This window comes from Morus notabilis, unplaced genomic scaffold (genome assembly GCF_000414095.1).
Source record: "Morus notabilis unplaced genomic scaffold, ASM41409v2 Scaffold783, whole genome shotgun sequence".
Lineage (NCBI taxonomy): Eukaryota > Viridiplantae > Streptophyta > Magnoliopsida > Rosales > Moraceae > Morus > Morus notabilis.
Window position 1 is genome coordinate 496440 of NW_010366150.1, and position 21156 is coordinate 517595.

A 21156-nucleotide genomic window follows, 5' to 3' on the forward strand; every position below is an offset into this window, starting at 1 on the left:
TCATATTTTCTCTCTAGAACTTGTGAGAATGTTTTGCAAGATAGGCTAGAGTTTTCTTGGTGAGGTTAGAGATGAACTTCTGTTGAGTGACCCAATTCGGGGTTTTGATTCCTTGTTCTGTAAACTTCAACATCTGAGTAAATTAAATCTCATCTATTTTTCTATTACTTTTTAAAATATTGTGTGCCAATTTTTGTATAAGTTCAGTCACGCTTTTCTTATGTAAGTATGTCACGCATTATTTTGTTATTCAAATTATTTTACAAATTGTCTTTTACTGCAATATTGTCAGATTGATATATTGTCGATTTTAGATAATTTGTAATAATAATATTTTCTGAGCCAACATAGAGATTTAATTTATTCGATTATTTTATTTTGTGAATCAAAACTTGAATTGGTGAACGAAGCATTAGGGATTCTCGACACCTTACCATTTTCTTCATTACAAATTCCCTCCTTTCTATTTTATTTGCAACAAAATCTCAAAAACTATTCTTTTTCTTTAATTCACTTTTCTCTAACGCTCTTATTCTGTTAGTCTTTCTTGTTATTTTGTTATCTCTCTGTGGATACGACCGCCCTTCTGTGCTACAATTGACCGCTTGTGAATATCACTTTTGGGCGTTAATCACCGGTCTCCACCGTTGCAGCCGAACAAGCATTCAGTACAACCGGCCGAATACTTGAAGAACGGAGAAACGCATTGCAGCAGGATATTGTTAAAGCTTTTGTGTGCATCAAGAATTGAGACCGTTCCGACCAACGCTTACACGATACAATCTCACTGGCAAACCAAGAATGGATCGACGAATTTAATAGATTAACTTTTAATTTTCAAGATGATCCTTTTGCTTCATCTTAATAATTTCTTTGTAAATATTTATTTACTTTGTAATTTCTAATTTGTATAGTGTTTATTGTAATTTGTAATCTTGTATAGACTTTGTAAGTTCATCAAATTTGTAATTCGTCACACAATGATTGCACTCTTTTTTCCTTACCAAGTTTTATCCCAATTGGGTTTTTCTTGGTAAGGTTTTTAATGAGACAATCATGAATTACAAATTTAAAAATCAATGAAGAAGTAATTTTTTTTATATAGTTCGTTCGTGTCGTGTGTTCATTTCATATTTCAAATTGTAATATACACAATTACACATTGTAATTATACAAATACTTATTTCAACAACATAAAAATATAATATAAAAAAAAAAATTTCGGGCAACCGGTCGGGCATCGGGCAGCTCGACCGGGCACGGGCAGGCTTCCTCTGCCCGAAGCCCGTCCATGGGAATTTTTGGGTCGGGTCGGCAGCCCGAATTTTCGGACAGATCGGGTTCGGTCATCGGGTAAAAATTCAGACTTTTCAGTAATCACGGGCGATCCGTCCAAAATTTCAGCACTGCACCGTGCATGCAATTTGGCAAACACCATTGGCCTTCTCATGTATTGCTTTTGGCACAAATTATAAAGAACCAAACTCATTGGTGTAGACATGTATATACACACATATACATACAATACACCAGTTAAGAGAAAGTGACTGACAACCTTGTATTGCATGCCAACTTTACACCGTGCATGCATGTCATTTGGCAAACACCATAGCACCTTTTGTTTAGTAGTTTCCGAAAGATCCTGATTTCCACGATTGGATAATTAAGGAGTTAGTTTAGTACATATACTCAAAATTTAAATTATGATTTTAGTATAGTATTTTCTTTTCACAGAGAATTTAAATCAAAAAATTTTTTATTAATAATTCTCTCATAAAAAATTTGAATTAAAATCTAAATAATGATTTAAATACACTTTTTAAACGGGCCACAAATCTTAACATTTTCTGAAAAATTATAGTAAATAATAGATTTTTAAAACTCAATTAAATAAATATCACATTTTAAACTATTTAAAGTAAATAACAGTTTACGTGATAAATGATTCATTTACGACGAGTAAAAAATTATTAAGACTTAAAATTATTTATTTACTTTAGTTTTAAAAATATATTATTGACTACATTTTCCGACATTTCAATCTGATTAAGGAATCTAAAACTTTAATAAAAGAGAAGGAGAATTTGTTGGGAGGATAGGATGTAACACCTCATTGTATATTGAACAGTTATTATTATACATGACTTTCATGCTACATCCATGCATACTTTAAACTGTTTGATTGCAGTTAGACAGTTGAAACCTACTTGACCATGTCTCCTAACTTTCCAAGCTCGCAATTATCGGGGAAATTGCCAACTTACCATTCTAGAAACCAGAGGTATCAATTTGGGTTGCCTGGCCCGAATGATGAAATTGGATTGAGCCGATCCAATTGAGTAGAGGTCAGCCCAACCTAGCCTGAAGTCAAGTAGATTAAGAGTTTGTTCAGTTGTATTTTTGAGTTATGATGACTTAAATATAGATCTTGAGTTAAATTTGAGTTATAACTTGAGTTGAAGTTGTAACTTGAGTTTGTGTTTAGTTGTGTACATTTAAGTTATGGTTTGAAATGAGAATATTTTTGAGTTTGTATTTGGGTGTGTCAAAATTTGAGTTTGTATTTGGGTGGGTCAATATTTGAGTTTGTATTTAGATAGTATTTTAATAAAAACTCAATGATGATGACAAATTTTAATAGGGTATATGGGTGAGGTTTTATTCGTCGTTTCGTTGTGAATGCATAAAAAAGAATCATCTCAATCAGAATTAAAACGAAAAAGTTATAGCGTTTTTAAGAATAGAAAAAATAATGTTCATTAACTTGAGTTTGAGGTCTCGTTCGCTTTGCGGATTCGAGTTTTCAATTCAAGTTGAGATGTGACATTTTCTAAGAGCTTTTAGCTGTAGTAGAAAAAGTTAGATGTGACATTTTCTAAGAGCTTTTAACTGTAGAAACCTAGGACTGAAAACTCGAATCGGTAAAATGAACGAGGAATGAGTTTAAGAACTTGAGTTGAAGGAGAAACTTGAACTAAGATTTTAACTCCAAACTCAAGTTAAAATTTAAGTTAAAACTTAAGTTCAAACTCAAATTTTATAAAAGAGCACAAACTTAAATAAAGTTGTAAGTTGAGTTTAAACTTTTTTTGAGATTGGGTGCAAACGAACAAGCCCTAAAGTTTGGTTGAGTCATCCTAAAATTTTATATGAAAATTAAAAGAATTTGATAAAAAGGCTAATTGGGCCGCCGACCTAGCCTGATTATACTTTTTGGCCTAGATTCTCAGTCTGGCATGACTCGAGAAGTTGGGTTGGATCGCATGGCCAGAGTCTTTAATTGGCATGACCAAAATATTAGGCTTCAGAGTGGCTTGTTGCAGCTGACTTAAATTGATACTCTACTCAAAACCAACAGATATTTTGAATTTCTAAAAAAAAAAAAAACCAAAACAAAACAAAAGGCAAAAATATAGAATAAGAAAAATTTTGTGAGAATATATTTAAAAAACTTTATGATATAGTTTTTTCGTTGTACAATTTTTATTTAAATTGTTATAATTTGAATGTGACATTAGAGTTTGTTGTCTCATCTAATGATATTTTCTCATATCCAATCCCGCTATGACATAATTATTTTAAACATAAGAAAATAAAAAGATAAATTTATTTAGTAGGTTATGAACACATTTTAATTAACCGTCACATTTTTATTAAGTTCTACTAATTTTCTTTATTTTATTTGATATGACACTAGTTTGTTTAGAACTTAAAAATTGTACCCTAACAGCCCGTTTATCTGCAAGGTTTTGAAAGGTTTTGGTTGGTTTGAACCCAAAAACTCATGTTTAAATGCAAAAGCGTTAAATTTGGTCTTATATTTTGGGTTCATTTCAACCTAAAATCAAAAGTTTTCTAGAACTTTGCCCCCCTTAAGTTTTAAAGGTTCTAACCAAAGCATTGTTCACAAACCTAATTCAAAGGTTCCCACCAATTATTTCACTTACATTTCTTTAAAAACCCCATAGTTCTACTGATGTAACCAAAACAATGGTTTAAAACTTTATTCTCAGTTTAAACCTTACACTATTAAATGTCAGTTCAAATCACAAAAAACTCACATATAAGATGTCAATTCAAACCACAAAAAGCTCACATATAAGAGCATCTTGAATGTAATTTACAAATTTAACATTTGAGTACAAAAATATTTTCTAATGCAATGCTATTTATTGTATCAAATTTCACATATGCTATACTTTGTGATAATTTTTTAATACGAAAAATTTGACATTTGATTACTATTGGTTGAAAATTTTACTTTTTTATGTAAGCATCGTAACTTTTGTATTTTTTAATTATTTTAAATATAAAACTTTTATAACATTCAAAGCTTAATAATTATAGAAAAGAAATAAATTTAATATTTTAAATAACATTATGTATTATAGTAAAAATAAAAATCACACATAATATTTTTTAATATTAAATATACAATTGACATTAATATTTACGTTAAAGATGATCTAAATTCAAACCCAAATAACTTTTTTTAAAAGTTTAAACTTAATAATTAAAATCTATAAAGTAAACGGACCTAATTTAATATCACAGTTAAAAACATATAGATGTAGAATATACACTAGTACATATTAATTATAAAAAAAGGGAAAAAAAAAAGAAAAAGACAAAAACATTCCATTCAAACAAGTATTTAAGCAATGCAAGGGAAAAAAGAAAAGAGCAGCAAAGAGAGAGAAAGAAAGAAAAAGAAAAAAACACAGAAAGAAAAAGCTCTCTCACTCTCTGTGTAACACAAAAACACCACTCTCTGTCCCTGCACATCTCTCTCTCTCCTCCTTTACCAACTCACTTATCCTTCATCACTCACTCATTCTCTCACTACCTCTATAAGGCCTCCTTTCCACTTTATTCTCCTCCATGGCACCACTATTTACAACCTCTCTCTCCTTGGCCATATGCTTCCTTATCGTCCTTGGAACTATCAACTCTGACACCGCCGTGGCGGCATCAACGTGGTGCGTGGCTCGCAGCGACGCCAGCACGCTGGCCCTACAGACGGCGCTGGACTACTCCTGCAGTGCCGGCGCCGACTGCCTGCCTCTGCAGGCGAACGGCCTCTGCTTCCTCCCCAACACCATCCAGGCCCACGCCTCCTACGCCTTCAACAGCTACTACCAGCGCAAGGCCATGTCCCCCGGCTCCTGCGACTTCTCTGGCACCGCCACCGTCGCCCAGTCCGACCCCAGTAAGCTTTACATATTTGAACCGTCAGATCACATCATAATCATGTAATATTAAGAAAAAAAAAAATACTACAAAGTTTACGTGTTATATGAAATAGAGAGTGAATTTGTGTTCTCTTGGTGTAGGTTATGGATCTTGTGTGTATCCGTCTTCTGTAAGGTATGCTTTAATGCCTTTTCTTTTCTTTTTTTCTTTTTTTCCTTGAAAATCTTGGTAATGATAAAAAAAAAAAAAAAAAAAAACCACTTTAGTATTGTGCGTACATGTATAATGCTGGTTTGGGTTTCGGTTTGGATTTAGATTTCTTCATCTTCACGCAATATAGGTCTTTTGGTCTATTTCTTTCATTTCCTTTTCTGGGTTCGTTCTTATTTTCTTGACGAATATTTTGAGAGATCATTACTGTCTACTCCATATTGGTATTATTCCTGTTGGCTTTGTTCACTGCAATGAGTGTGTACGAGGGAGGGACAAAGGAAATAGAGAGAATATTAAAGACCGTTGGATTGATGACACGTGCCCTTTGCATGGGACGTTGGTGATGGCATCTGAAATCTAGCCGTTGATTCTCTAGTAACGCGGGTCCTGATATGTTGTCTGTCCCATCTAATCTCTTTTCAAAAATGGGGTTGCTCGCTTTGTTTTGTACCATTGTCTCTCTCTCTTTTTTTTTTTTTTTCCTTTTATTTTTTTATTTATTTAGATCCGAAGAACAAGGATGTGGTACTATTTTGGATTTAACGCTTCACCTTTAAACTTACACCGTTGGATGGGCTTTTAGGCTTTTCGATAGACGGTCAGATATAGCATTTATATGGTACTTGACAGAATCTGGTGTAATGATGCAACACTGTTTTTGACCATATGCGTACAGCGACTGATCAATAGAGGTAGAGGCAGTGTTCTGTGCAAGGCACTTTCTAATCAATCTGAATCTATTAACCCATGTCGTTTGCATCATTTTGTTACATGGCCCACATTAGTCCACAGGGCACAGGTCCTTTAACTGGCGTTATTTTTAATTTTTGTCAGGCTATTATTTGAATTTCTGGTCATTTGTATAACTTTTTTAATAAAAATTCTATTCAGTAACACAAGGTTAAAATCTCATCACTCATGAACAAATTCTGTTGATAGTCTCCTTAAACGGGCTCGCATTTTATGAGTGATGGAGTTTTAATCTCATGTGATTTAATAGAGGTGTTATTTTTAATTACAAATGAACATTTCGACTCGGGAGATGTGAAATAAAATCCAACTCTTATCTCACATCTCGACTCACTCAAGTTGAGATGTACACAGGGAGTGTGATTTAAGTGTATTTTTTGAGTTGAATTTGAGTTATAATTTGAGTTGAAGTTGTAACTTGAGTTTGTGTTTAGTTGTGTACATTTGAGTTATTGTTTGAGATAAAAATCTTTTTTTGAGTTTGTGTTTGAGTGAGTCAAAACTTAAATTTATATTTAGATAGTATTTTAATAAAAACTCAATGGTGATGAAAAATTTCAATAGGATATATGGGTGGGGTTTTATTCGTCTTTTTGTTGTCAACGCATAAAAAAAAATCATCTCAATCAGGATTAATACGAAAAAGTTATAGTATTTTTAAGAATAGAAAAAATACTGTTCATTAAGTTGAGTTCAAGTTTTGAATTCTAGTTGAAGGGGACACTTGAACTCGAGTTTTAGTCCCAAACTCGAGTTTAAACTCGAGTTGAAACTTAAAAGAACATGAACTTGAATAAAATTAGAACTTGAGTTGTATTTTTTTTGAATTTTTTGGACAGCTGAACACACTCATAGGTTCTCAATTAAGACTAATGTGGTCAGGAATTAGAACTTGAGTTGTATTTTTTTTGAATTTTTTAGACAGCTGAACACACTCATAGGTTCTCAATTAAGACTAATGTGGTCAGGATTTTCTGGGTCGCGCCTTTTCTTTTTTGAATGTATCATAGTGTCGCGATAAAAGCACATGGTAGTGATATTAGAAGGGCAAAATCGTCTTTTCATATCGTATATTGTGTACTATTTGATAATAATGTTGGTATGCATGATGATTTTTATCAAATATACTATGTGATGATGGATGTTTTTTGTCATGTGTTACATGATTGCCCATTTTATTTTTTGCAATTTATGGAGACACAAAAGTAGAACTGCAACCTATATGTTGGTCACTACCATAAAGTAGACTTGATCGGACCATATCTACTAAAATTTCATTTGACGTATTTGCCAAGGATGCAGATTTGGTGGGTATGACATGAAAGATTAAGCATTCTTTATGGTAGTGGCCGGTACATGAGGTTAGACTTCTGTGTGTCTTGAAGCTGGAGAGGCAAAACACACAATCATATAGCACATGACAAAATAGGCACACTTATCACATATAATATCATAAAAATAATACTGTATGCCTACCTCATTATTAAGTAATATGTGATAAATAATGTAAAAAGACGTTTGTGCTCATCCCATAATAATACTTCCATATGTCTCCGGTCTCTAGAATATGGTACGCCCAAAAAAATTACTACATTTTCTAAGAAAAATGTTCCAACTTTTAGTTTTTACGACCAAGAAATAGAAAGCAGAAGCTTTAACAACCAATAAAATATATGGTGTATTACTGAAGAGAATTTGTTTCAGAATCCATAAAAGGCAAGTAATGGGGGAAAGCATTTGAAAATGCTAGTTGGTCGTCAGTATGAAGAATCTACTTTTATTGTCCTCTTTCATGGTAATTATTGTTGTTATTTTTGTTACTATTGATATATTATATTATTTTATTATCATTATTGTTATTATTTTCTCTGTTCCTCTTGTTCCAAAATGGCTTTTGGAGGGTCTTAACCTCAGTGAGCAATGAAACATATATATATATTTTTGTCTTTGTTTTTTTTCTTGGGTGTTTATTTATGTCTTTTTTTCTAGGTTAAGTTTTAACAATTGTTTGTGGCATTGCTTTTGCATAGGAAGATTGTTGCTTTAGCTTTTGCCTTACTTAAATTAGGACCTAACAACTTAGTTTTTTTCCAAAATTCACAGCACGGCTGGGGGTAGTACGCCGACCACCGCATCGACAAACAACCCTACCTCAACGACGCCAACGACAACCACACCGGCCTTTGGCAGTGACGGTACAGGCGGACTGACTCCTGGAACTCCAGGACTTACTCCAACGATCCCCGATGATACTGACAATTCAAGAGCATCATCCAGACTCATGATCCCGACACTCTTGAAAACACTTTCCTTTTTATTTGTTATCATTCATTGAGCTTAAAATCCCTCGAATGTCTTCTCTTCCTAAGCATGATCCTAGTGAGGAGAAGAGGCTTGCAAATTTTTGTTAGAAGCTGGAGGCAGCCTTGTCTATTACTACAAATCAAGCTTTACTAAATAGCGCTTGATCTTTTGGTATATTTTCTCTTCTAATGTGAAATGCTTCAGTTTGACTGGCCGAGTATTTATTTAATCTAGCTTGAGAAGGAGCAGAGCTTAATTAAACACACTTTGTAGCTCAACATTCATTTTAACTGTTACAAGTTTTCTTGGTCATTCCACTAAACACTCTGCTTGAGTTAGCTGATCAATTTTTTTCTTTCCTTGCCTTTTTTTTAAAACAAAAAAAAAAAAAAAATTTGCCCGTTTAATTCGCTGATTCAAGTTTTTAATTCGAGTTCAGATGTGATTTTATGTGAGAGTTTTTTACTGTAGTAAAAAAGTTAGATGTGATTATTTTTTAAAGCTTTTTATTGTAGCAAAACTCGAATTTTAAACTCGAATCGGTGAAATGAACGGGCGTAATTCTTACAAAAACTCAAGTTTCTCCTCAGGACAATGTGTACTAGTGAGCAAATATCGGCCTGAATATTAAATTATAAATCCAAATTAATTAAAAGGCTTAACACTTGATAAGTGCAATTATAGGCCTTAAAAGTAGGGACACTGTATGCTCTATATACATGTATGTTTCAAAAAAAAAAAAAAAAAAAAAGTTTATATTCTAACAAAATGAAATCTTGGCCACTGAATTTTCCAATGTGAATACCCACTTATTCTTATGGTCATGACTTGGGAATTTGGTCACTTAGAAAAAGCAATTAAAAATCAGAGAGACAAAATATAAGTTGATTGTGGTACATGGACTGCAGATTTTATTGCAGTAAAAACTCAGAGCACACCCAGTGAAATATCTTACAGTCTCTCAAAGAAGTCTCTACTGGGTCTTTCAATCTTTAAGTTGAACATATATTTGTATAGGAATTGGTCATGATTGTGGTTTAAGATATTTTTCTTCTCCTGTAACTTGCTTCATCTTTGCCATCTTCAACTACTACTCAACTTGGCATTTCTCAGGCTGTCTTACAATGTAAATCTGATCTCCAGCAGCTCTGTACAAGTCCCTATTCCGGTGCCAAGTCCACAAAGCATGAGTCTCATTTTTCACCTACAAGTGACAAAAATATTTTAGTCAGCTTAGTTAAAGCCTTCGTTCGAATAAACGGAACTTAGACACGGCAATTCTCATGTTCAACACTACTTAATCCTTCTGTAACAAGTGTTCGGAGACTTAACTACGAAACCGACCTTCACAATCACCGATTAAACACCTCACTATGAATAACAATTGTTAATTAAAATATACAGTTTCTAGTTGTGGATCGTGGTTACTGGGATGTGATCAAATATAGGAAAAGGCACTGAAGGCCCTGTCTAACAAACCTTCTACATTATTATTATTATTTTTAATTAATGCTCATCAGAAAAATAAATATCAGATTTCTTTCTGAGTAATGAACCAGACAGTGAGCATATAGATAATGATCTGTGAGTATTGCAAAACTTTGTTTGTCTGTTTCTTTCTTGTGCGACAGATATTACCTCTAAAATCCCATGACCAAAGCTGCTTTCTCGGTATGCACTATATTCAGGCTGCTCATCCCAACAGAACTTCCCTGCTGCTGGACCTGATGTAAAATTGAAGGCGCAGAACCCACCCATATATGTATCTGGGGTTGTAGATGGTTCGGGGCAGTTCCCGGGTTCGTCAGCGTGTGTGATTGCCATCTTCTCCCTATTCCCACCATCACCAACAGTGATATAAACAGGAGCACATGGATCCAGAGTGTAATTATACACTCGGTTCAACCTTTCATAGGCGTGAACCTGTCATTATTCCAAGAACAAAACAATTCTCAGACAGATTTTATTGCCCTGACAAAAGGTCAAGTGAGAAAACTTGTAAACAGTCACCAGGAATTATGATGTAGATTTACATGTCCATTGAAGACTATATCAACACCACACTTATAAAGCAAGTCTTCCATAGCTACTCTCATACACTCTGCTTCTCTGTAATGTGCTATATAGGTGCTGTACCAAGGAGCATGGAATGTAGCCACAAGCCATGGTGTCACCTTTCGGTCGACGCTAGCCATGTCTGCCTCCAGCCATTTGTACTGATCAGCTGTGTGTGTGTGTGTGTTGGGGGGGACAATGAGAATAATCTTAAAACAGTTGTGTCTGTGATGCATTTGAAGTACGGATCCGGATTTCTCTTTCTCAAAATCCAAACCCGTGAAACAATGTGATCTATATAATGCATTAGATTCCCAGTTAAAGTGGGAATCTTGATTCAAACAAATAGGTGCTAAGTACCTCAAAATGTAAATCAGTATAGATCCTTGAGCTTACATGTTTCATCATAGGGTGCGTAGGCGCCAAGCATTACAAAGTGTACTCCTCCTGCATTGAAAGAATAGTATAACGTAGACAATGATCCACTCTCTTCCGAGGGGAATGCAAACCGAGAACTGTATGCAACAAAGGCTTGATTTTCGGCCTGTAGTTCTATCTCATGGTTTCCTTCTATGACCATAATTGGGACATTGGAAATTAGAGGCTGCATGTACCTGAGAACAAACATCTCAGCACGTGAAGAATTTTTCATGGTTTTCTCATCATACAGTGGTGAGACACACACGATTGATAATGGTTCAGGAAAACTGCAAAAGAGACAGTTTTACCTTCCCCAATAATCCCAGCGAGGCTGATAAGTTTCGTGAATGGGAGTTTGCGGAAAGGAGCAAGAGTAGCAATCAGCTCCAGTTCCATTTGTGAGATACAAGTTCGCATAACTGACATCACCGACCAATAGAATAAGATCAGGATGGTTACTTGTCAAGTGTTCAACTGTTGATGTAGTATTGTATGTAAGACCCAAGTCGCCAACTACTGCTATTCTGCTGGGGTAGCTCTTGGGACCAGAAACTGGCATAGTCTTGAAGTAATATAAATTGCTCATTCCTTGTAGAGGATCTCCACATTGATACTGATATAGAGTGTTTGGTCTTAATCCTGCAAAATTGTAAACTGTAAATTAGCAATGGTATTGTTTTAATGTATAATTGTATTTGGTTTGTTAATAAGTGTAGCTTCTGCGACAAATCTTTAACATGGCTAAGTTTAAAACAAGATTACTTGAAGTCATACCAACACAGAAATTATACAACCCTTAAATATATTGGTTTAGTATTGATCTGCTTCTTAAAAAATTTCTGATTCTTCTTTTTTAGCTTCTCAAAATTGCTATGAAAAGTGGTTTGATTCTGTGTCAATTACTTTAGAAACATTTTACCAAACAGACTTACTTTTGGAAGTTGCTTCCTAATGTGGTAGATTGTGGAATAATCTAACAAAAAGCACGGTTGATGAACACATGTTGTTGTGATTGAAATTCCATGATAATCACTTTTAGAAGCTGCAAAAGCAATCCCTTGCCAAAGGGATTGATTGTAGAGATGCGTTTTTTATTCTTGCAGAAAATTCTAGCTACAGTCATGTTCAGTAGATGAATCTGAAAGTGATTACTACAAAAGCCAACTTACATTTAACAAAAATCAATACAGTACTTCTAAAGTATTTTTAAAAAGCTAGCTCTTGAATTGCAATTCACATGAAAACCAATAAATTTTTTTTTCTTAAAAGCAGAATCAATCTCAAACTCACCAAAACTAGACTTCTCCCAAAAGAATGAGAAATGTAAAGCTATGCAGCTGAACAAAATAACTCATCTACAATAAGAATGTGAAATTAATTCATGTAGATGTGAGATTTGCAATGTGCATACCTGTGAGACGAACATGATGTATAATCCCAGAAGTGTAGTTCTGAAGGCCTTCATAGGGATAGAGCTGATTATACACAAGAGAGTAACCTGTTGCTTGATGAGTAAGTGGATGTCCATACAATCCATACACAACTACGCTATCTACTGAATCGGGATCCAACGGGCTTATGTCGTCTCCAATTTGAAACTCTCCTACAATATCAAACATGGTGAGAGAAACTAGACAGAGAAAGAGAGATTTTCTATGTTGAGTTGTACAGTGAAGCCTAGTTATACTATACTCTATGAGAGTTGTAACATCATCTTATACTCTTTCTCTAACATAGTCAAGTTAAACAGAATGTCATATGTGTTCTATTTATCGTTTTTCTTTGCCATATTTTTCCTGAAATCCTATTATTCTAATAACACACCCATAAAACAGAATTTAAAAACTTTGTTCACTACACATGGTGACAAAGAAATTAGCAGTGCACTCCTTCAATTTCATTGATATCCTTGCTTCATTTTTCTTTTTCCCTTGTAGAAGAAAAAAACAAGTAAAACTTCTTAGATTCCAAATAGCCTAACTGATTTCAACTTCATGTGCCATATCTTCCACCATTTCCTAGCTTACATTTTCTTGATTATAATAAGAAAAAAAAAAGCCAGAAATACAATAGGAATTACCCTTTTCGTTGCCACTTGAGTAGTCTCAAGTGGTTGAGCGTGTGAGTGTGTCCATCAGAATTCGAGAACCTTCGAGAACGTTTGATTTATGTATTCAATGATTTAAAATCATTCTCATTTTACGTATATTTTTATGAGAGAAAATACTGTAAAAAATCATGAATCTTCATGGACGAATATAGAAAACAAACGTCCCCTTCATAATTCAGAATCATAAGTCCCACACCGTATTAAAAAACAAAAAAAAATCATTTTCGTTACCCTTTGGAACTCTTGTTTTACCCGTTACATTAATTTTTTAATGGTTTACTCTATAATTGGAAACAGTTTTTTTTTTTTTTTTTTTTTTTCAAATAAAAAACATAAAAAAATTTGAACAACAGTAAACACTAAAAATGAAAGAGAGAGAGAGAGAGAGAAATTAACCAGTAATCCATCAATAGCAAACAGAGCGATAAGTTGTAGAGAGAGAAACAGAGATTTGTTCAGGCTGGAAATCTTGAACGATTCTCAGAACACGAGGGTCGGTGTCTGGCAAGTCGACAGCGTTGCCGCGAAAGCTTTTGTCGAGCGGCACAGTCACGGGCTTAAAAGGTCCCTCAAGTGTCGTTGGAATTATGGAAGCACTAGTACTTAATAAGCTCAAATTGAGCACCAAATGAAGTGCAATTATACAGACTGAGACCAAACCCATGTCCAAAAACCTCCTTCCTTCTAAAAAACAGAAAAAGATAAACAACATATATTGACACCCAATCACTGGTATGTCACGGGCGAGCCAAAAAAAAAAACAAAAAAAAAAACAAAAAAACAAAAAATTTGAATGAGAATGACAAATGTTAAAAACAGGTGTACAAACGTTAAAACAGGTGTAAGTATATACATATATACATACGTGTGTGTGTATGTATATATATGTTATATAGTTGAAATGTGAGTGAGGTTTATTCAAGGGGAAGAAGGGGATAAAAGATGGCTGGCAGTGGCAACTTGACTCGTGAAAATGGGCCCTTTGATAAGCTTTGGAGGAAAGGAAAGCCGTTACGATTCGTTAGTGGGCAAGATACTCGTTTTCAAATGTAACTGATTGTCAAAATGTCAACCGCTTCTAGTGTCGTTTTTTGCTTTAAGTTTAAACTTTTCTTTTCCTAATAAAGAAGGAATTATAGGGATAGATTCATTGGATTGGTGAAAGTTCAGGCCCGGGTCCGGCGGCCGGAAGAGAGCTTTCAGGTTGGGCATATTTATGTTGGATGGTCAGTCCATATCAGGCACTCTAGCTCATTGGGCTAAAACCGGACGACCTAGCCAGAATTTAATTTTGGGAGGTTAAAAAAAAAATTAAAAATTAAACTTTAAGCCGGCTTGAAAGGAAAAAAGAGGAAAATAAGTCAGAGATAAATTAAAATTAATAGGTCAATAGTTTACATAAGTTAATAAATATGTTAAATTATTGTTTTTGTCAATAACTTGCCTAATTATGAACCATAACTTGACAAGTTATTGTCCATAAATCACAGTTTTTGTCCATAACTTGTCTGGTTATGAACCATAACTTGACAATTTTGTCCATAACTTATCTGGTTATGAACCATAACTTGACAAGTTATGACCTATTAATTTCTATAACTAAAAGTTGACCTATATATTTCCTTAAGCCTTTCATATTGACTTATTTTCTACTATTTCCGTTGAAAATACTTATTGGCTTATAAACTAGGCCCACTCGACCTGGGGGTTTGGGCTGGGCTGAGCCAACTCAATGTTTTTTCGGGTTGGTCCTGGGTCCAAAGAGATCTTTCGGCCCCATTTAGTTCGGTCTAAACTGTACCTTTGCAGACTCTATATCCGATCGAGTTGTGAAAAAACGAGATTATCTTTTAGAGAAATAAAACTAAAGATAGAATCTTATCGCATATAAATTGTAAGTTGTAAATTGCCATTCTTTTATTTGTCAGTATTTTATCTGATAATGTGTTTATAAAATTGTCACATCCAATTAGTACTATTAAAAAGTTACATCTAGCATTAGTGCTATTTAGGTGGTAGTTCTACATCGTCGTCTCTCGGGCTCTTCTTCTTTTTTTTCTTTTTTTTTTCTTTTCTTTTTTTTTTTTTTTTGTGTTTTCGTCTATAATAAAGACGGTTTTGTTTTTGGTCTGCTAGTTTTGATGCTTAGGGTGTTTTGTATAGCCATGATTCCATGATTTTATCAATCTTGATCGCTCTAATTTTTCCATGAATTTGGGAGGTTTCGTTAAAAATTTGTGTATTTAATCGTTAGTATACTTATTTAGAAGTCTGATTTCGAAGTCTATTCCCCTTTAGCGTTTCATTCGATTTTACTAGTAAAACCGATTGTATATTGGGATTGCGATATTTCTGCAATTTGAAGCTCTACAAGTCAGCATTGGTGTTTCTATTATCTGATTAATTGATGACGGAGAACATTTTTTGCCCGTTCGGTTTGCTAATTCGAGTTGAGATGTGATGTTGTGTGAAAGCTTTTTACTGTAGCAAAAAAGTTAAATGTGACTGTTTATAAGAGCTTTTTATTGTAGCAAAACTCAAATTCTGAATTTGAATAAGCGAAAAGAACGATGTAGTTTCGACCCGTATATAGAGATATAAAGAGAACATAAATAATAATTTAGAAATACGGTTGAACTTTGAAGAGGAAATTAAAAAATTACCGAATCTCAGGTTGAAAAAAATGACCGTTTTCGTAAATCACTTATTTAATTATCGAATAAAATTAATTGACAATCTTACATTTATTGATTAATCTTAAATTTACTAATTAAATTAATTGATTATTAAGCACAAAGAAGAAAAGCTTTTCTGGTGAAAATACTTATTTTCATTAACAAAATGAAATGTACAGTAAGCAGCTAAAATAGTCAGAATTTTGTCTAACTAATTATAAATTAATCCACTAATCTACTGACACGTGTACAACATTATAACAAACTAATCCGATTCAAAACTAATCTAACGGCTCTAATTCTTATCTCTAACAGGCCCCCGTCAAATACAAGGTTGGCGTTAGATGACAGTTGTCTAATGTGTGCATACGGATTTATGAAACTCAGAAATTGTAATATTGCCTTTTTTTAGTATATTAGATGATTTTTTTCCATAAAATATCTTTAAATAGGTGTCATTTACTCTCAAATTTGTAATAGTTAGTGAGTTATTCTTTCTAATTGTTGGGGTACGTACTCTAAATTAAATAAGATATAAATATTTTATAGATTATTAATGAAATGAGGAATTTTTTTTAATATTATTTTGCATGCATGTGATGTTTTATAAATATAAAAAATCGCTAAATTATTTTAGATGTAACTTTAAATATTGTATATAAATCTTATATGCAGAGGATAATGTTTGAAGTAAAATAATATAAACTTGTCTATAATTATAAATTAAAGTTAGGATGTTTAATTTAAAATTACTAGTGCAGTTCATTACAATCTGAATGAAACAATCTTATCCTAGATTGTTAAGAATGAGATAATTGGAATGAAAGCAGTTTATGTAATATGATTATATATGATCAGAACGCGATTAATTATGAATATCTAATAAATTCCGTTATTAAATAGAGTATTCAATATTAATCAATGATGGTCATATATGAATTAATCTTAATTCGTAGTAATTAATAGACTTCCATTTATGATATTATGTTATTTGACATATTGACTAATGACACATATGAATAATGTTAAAGTCTTTGTATATTGAGAGCATAGTAAAATAAATAGCTGGGAATAATAATTTACAAGACGAAATCCATTCTTTCATAATGAAGTGTAACAACCGGAAGAATTAAGCATGTTTAATTATGTTAATTGTGATATATTAGTGTGCCTAATATTGATTTTCTTAACTAACCATGTCATTAAAAATTTTCTTAACATTAAAATTTTAAGTTATTTCAAGAAATTTTAATTACTTTCAGTTTTTACACCCAGAAGTTTTGAAAATACACTTACTTATCATTTTTCCTCTAAATACCCTTTAATATATTTTTTCTCTTTTATTTTCCTTTTTCCTTTCTCTTTTTTCTTTCTTTCTTTCTTTTCCTTTTTTTTTTCCTCTCTATCCTCTTCCTTTCTTTTCTTCTCTCTCTGCAGACTGTTGGGAATGGTGTCCTAGATGCATGAGATATAATAGGACATTTATTAATTATTTAATAAAAGAGTTTATTCATCATTTTATGTGCACATATTTATGAATATTTTATGAACATCAATGAAAATTCTATAATTATTTATGTGACCTTAAACATTGTATATAAGTGTTATATGCGAGAGGATAATGTTTAAGGATAACAATAAAAAAAAACGACGTCCGTAATGAATTTAATTAAAGTTCAAAATCTTTAATTAAAACATTAGTAATATATGTCATTCTCATTATGTTAATATGACGAGATATTAAATGAGTGTATTACGCATAATGAGATTATGTGGAACAGAGACATAAAGACAATATGAATTTCTGATAATTTCCATTAAGTATAGAAATTCTAATTGAGTCTATCGATAGTCATATATGGAATGATCTTAATCCAGAGTTCTTAGCATACTCTTATTTATGGATTTGTATCTTTTGATTTACTTGGTACGGATTCTGAGATCCTGAATTCTATTCTTTGTATTTTGGAGACATGATGAAGTAGGTAGCATGAAATGTTATTATACAAGATGGAATCTATTCCTTCTTGAAAAAGAAGTAGATACATAATTTCCTTGTAGTGTTGATACGGTACATGGATTAGTAAGAGCGCTCTGTTTCATGAATGTGTTTTATGAATCATTGTCCATTAGAGAATCAATGGTACTCAAGGATAAAGATATAATTAGAGAGGTTAATAGATTTCACCTAACTCTAATTATGAATTATTTATGGAGGATTGATCTATATGCAATGACTATATGAAATGAATACTTCACAGTTTAGAAGTAATTTATGTCTATAATTACGAGAGTGTAATTCTAAGTTTATAGTGGAGTAACTATTAGAATTAATAGCATTAATTAATTAAAGTGTTTGATTAATTATTAACTTTATTGGAGCTCGAAATTGTAGGTCTATGAGTCTCCGCATCGTCGTTGTAATTCCACAAGATACAAAGGGTAAAATGAGAATTTTTAGAATTACGAAATTTTAAAATAAAACACTCAGGGAATATTAATTGAGAATTAATTATAAATTGAATAATGTGATTATTTAAATTTAAATTTAAATTTTGGATCACTTATGTGAAAGGTGTTCACATAGTGAAAACGCACAGCACAATGTGAATCCCTTTGGGATTCAAATTGCTTGCTCTCATGGCTATCCAATTAACTTATTTGATAAGTTATTCAATTTGAAATTCAAGTGATTTAAGTTTGACTTAAATTGGAATTTGAATTTGAGTAAAAAATTGGACTATAGGATAAAGGAGGATTTTTTCTCCTTCCCTATCTGTAATTGGCGCCTACCACAGGGATAAAATTCCTTATGGTGGCCGGCCATATCAAGAGGATAAAGAGTGGGAGATATTGTACCAAATTTAAATGGGAGATAATTGATAAGCTTTATCTTGGAGATAAAAATTGGATTCCTTCTAGGAGTTTGACTACTACTCTATAAAAAATAGATTGTAGAAAATTATGAGACACAATTTTTCTCTCTCAAAATTAAAAGTGGCCGAAAGTATTGTAGAGTGGGAAGGAAAATTTTTCTCTAAACATTCCACGTCGTGGATGCGTTGGTGTTCGTGAAAATTTTGACTGTTTTATTGATAATCCTATTTTGTCTCAGGTGTGCCCACACATACGTTTTGTGGATTCTAAGAATTGACGAGGAAGACTTTGGTTTTCTAAACTAGCTTTGGAGCAAGGAACGTTTAAGGTCAAAGAACTCAAGATATCATCCTAACCGGCTGCTAGGTATAATTCCTAAGCGAGTTCTTAATAAAAAAATTAATGCAATTAATTTATTCGTGCATAAATTAATATAATCTATAGAGTATCTCAAAAGTTTTATGAAAGCTTTTATTATACACGATCCGCTAATTACACGCTTCCGCATCCGAAATCGTTTCGGAAACTAACAATTGGTATCATAGCAGTCTATAGACGATATTAATTTATGCTCCGATTATGTGATAATCAATATTGTATTAAATATTTGAGATTTAATTTGTATGCATGTGACGGGTAGACACTTGCATTTAATTATGAATGTTTATATTTATTCATGATGATGAATGTATGGATGATGGATGTGGTAATTAATTATATGGTTACATGGATCGGTTAAATTTGTTCTTTAAATTATTTGTAATTTTATTCGGGAATTAGAATTATTTTAATTCTAGGATTTAGGTAGAATTAGGGTTTTGATTTTGAATCACAAGAAGCCCGAAAAACCGCCCCATGCAGCCCCGGAGCCACGCCCCGCCACGGCTCCACTGCGCCCTGCCCACGCACCCGGACACGCCCCGTGCGCGCTCAGGCGTGCCCAGTCAAGGCGCGGCTAGTAGACCCCAGGTGAGCCCAAAGGGTTTCTAGAACCCTCGTTTTGCTTGTCAAAGGACTCATAAGTGTTTCGGACCCCGAAGAAGGTGAAATCTGACCTGAAAATGAAAAATGAAGCCGATGAACGAAGAATTCAAGAATCGAAGATCCGTTGATGTAACGAAAGAAAATAATTATTGTAATTATTTATTTATTCGATTTGGTTGTAATTATTATTCGTTCAATATGGTTGTAATTTATATATTCCATGGGACCCGGTCAAATTCATCTTAATCGCCGATTGCATATTTTATACTTATATGTATTGGATGATTGTATAATATATGTCCATACATATAACATGCCCTATAGATATAGTGTGTCTACTCATATGTTTTATAACATGCCATGCATACACGCGCATTTATTATTATTTATTTTATTTATTTAAAAGAGTTTTAAAAAGATAAAATAAATTAAGAACCGTGCGCTAAAATTAATTTAATATGATTAAATTGATCTAAGTTGCAAAATTGATTTGCAAAATAATGTTATATGTGAAATTTAATTTAATAATTAAATTTTAGAATTTCACTTATCCAAAAAATACATATTTGTAAAATATTGAGTGAGAGAGGGTTGTATGACAATATGACGCACTAGTCTCTACTGTTAGTTCAACACCGTGAGATCCAGTAAGCGCTTCACAACGACATTGATCTATCGCCCTAAGTAAAGTGTCCTTTCCTTATCAATAATAAGGTTGACTTCCTAGCGGTAGGATTTCAGGAAGTATTTCTAACTTGACCTACCATAAGGCTGCACTTTGGAGTTAAGTCTTTGGAATCTGAAATGGTGGGTTACACTCTTGAAAATATAATTAATTTAGTTAATTATCTTTGACCAAAATAACGGTAATTAATAAATATGAAAATATGAGATATTTTTATAATATTTATTAATTGAGAAGGTCTCGGTTCAATTAGCGGGTTATGTGACCTACCCTAAGGCGGCACATCATTCGTGGTAAATTAGATTATCATTGGCACTTAAGATTAAAAACATGATTTATGTATTTTTCATGGGCATCATGCATCATATTTGATTGTGCCAAAATTCACATGATTCATATTTGATCCTATTTCCATTTTGGAATATCGATCTTTTATAGTTCCTTTGCTGGACGCTGATGTTTTGCCTTAACTTTTTCATTCATGGCCACCAAAAGTTCTTTTTCATATTCTTATACATCTTGGTTGTTCCCGGATGAACAAAGTAAGGCGTTTCCTGCGCTTCTGAAAGGATCTGCTTCCTTATTTCCTCATTATCAGGGACGTATATTCTACCCTTATGGTAAAGTATGCCGTCCTTTGAGAGACTAAATCTTGTTTCTTTACCTTCAAGGACTTAGTTTCTTAACCTAACCAGGGTAGGATTAAGTTCCTGACTATCCTTCGTGTGTTCAAGAATGGCTGGTTGGAGGGTTAGAGATGATAACTTTCCTGAAATCACCTCAATTTTGAGATCATTTATCTCCTTCTATAGAGGTTGAGGTAGAACACTAATCGCCACTAACGTCGCTGATGACTTACGACTCAATGCATCAGCTACTTTATTTGCTAT

The 21156-nt window shown here is 33.0% G+C and overlaps 2 protein-coding genes across 2 annotated transcripts; one reads left to right on the plus strand and one right to left on the minus strand.

Annotated features, from left to right (window-relative positions):
* The first annotated feature begins 4762 nt into the window (after nucleotides 1–4762).
* On the plus strand, nucleotides 4763–8700 carry LOC21404472 (PLASMODESMATA CALLOSE-BINDING PROTEIN 3). Its single transcript, XM_010109498.2, has 3 exons — nucleotides 4763–5209; nucleotides 5334–5367; nucleotides 8260–8700. The coding sequence occupies exons 1-3, from the start codon at nucleotides 4882–4884 to the stop codon at nucleotides 8489–8491; spliced, it is 594 nt and encodes a 197-aa protein (XP_010107800.2). The 5' UTR covers nucleotides 4763–4881; the 3' UTR covers nucleotides 8492–8700.
* Nucleotides 8701–9295: 595 nt separating this feature from the next.
* Nucleotides 9296–12584, minus strand: LOC21404474 (purple acid phosphatase 15). The gene is made up of 6 exons (XM_010109500.2): nucleotides 12347–12584; nucleotides 11244–11574; nucleotides 10912–11129; nucleotides 10494–10684; nucleotides 10099–10383; nucleotides 9296–9664 (listed from the first exon to the last, which is right to left on the minus strand). Exons 1-6 carry the CDS (start codon nucleotides 12552–12554, stop codon nucleotides 9551–9553), a joined length of 1347 nt encoding a protein of 448 aa, XP_010107802.1. The 5' UTR covers nucleotides 12555–12584; the 3' UTR covers nucleotides 9296–9550.
* Nucleotides 12585–21156: the final 8572 nt, after the last annotated feature.

Coding starts and splice junctions, on each gene's coding strand:
- LOC21404472 (XM_010109498.2), top strand. CDS start 4,882: ATGGCACCACTATTTACAACCTCTCTCTCCTTGGCCATATGCTTCCTT. Junction 5,210..5,333: donor CGTCGCCCAGTCCGACCCCA/GTAAGCTTTACA, acceptor CTCTTGGTGTAG/GTTATGGATCTTGTGTGTAT. Junction 5,368..8,259: donor GTGTATCCGTCTTCTGTAAG/GTATGCTTTAAT, acceptor CAAAATTCACAG/CACGGCTGGGGGTAGTACGC.
- LOC21404474 (XM_010109500.2), bottom strand. CDS start 12,554: ATGTTTGATATTGTAGGAGAGTTTCAAATTGGAGACGACATAAGCCCG. Junction 11,130..11,243: donor CGCTGGGATTATTGGGGAAG/GTAAAACTGTCT, acceptor GTTTGTTCTCAG/GTACATGCAGCCTCTAATTT. Junction 10,685..10,911: donor CGCACCCTATGATGAAACAT/GTAAGCTCAAGG, acceptor ACACACACACAG/CTGATCAGTACAAATGGCTG.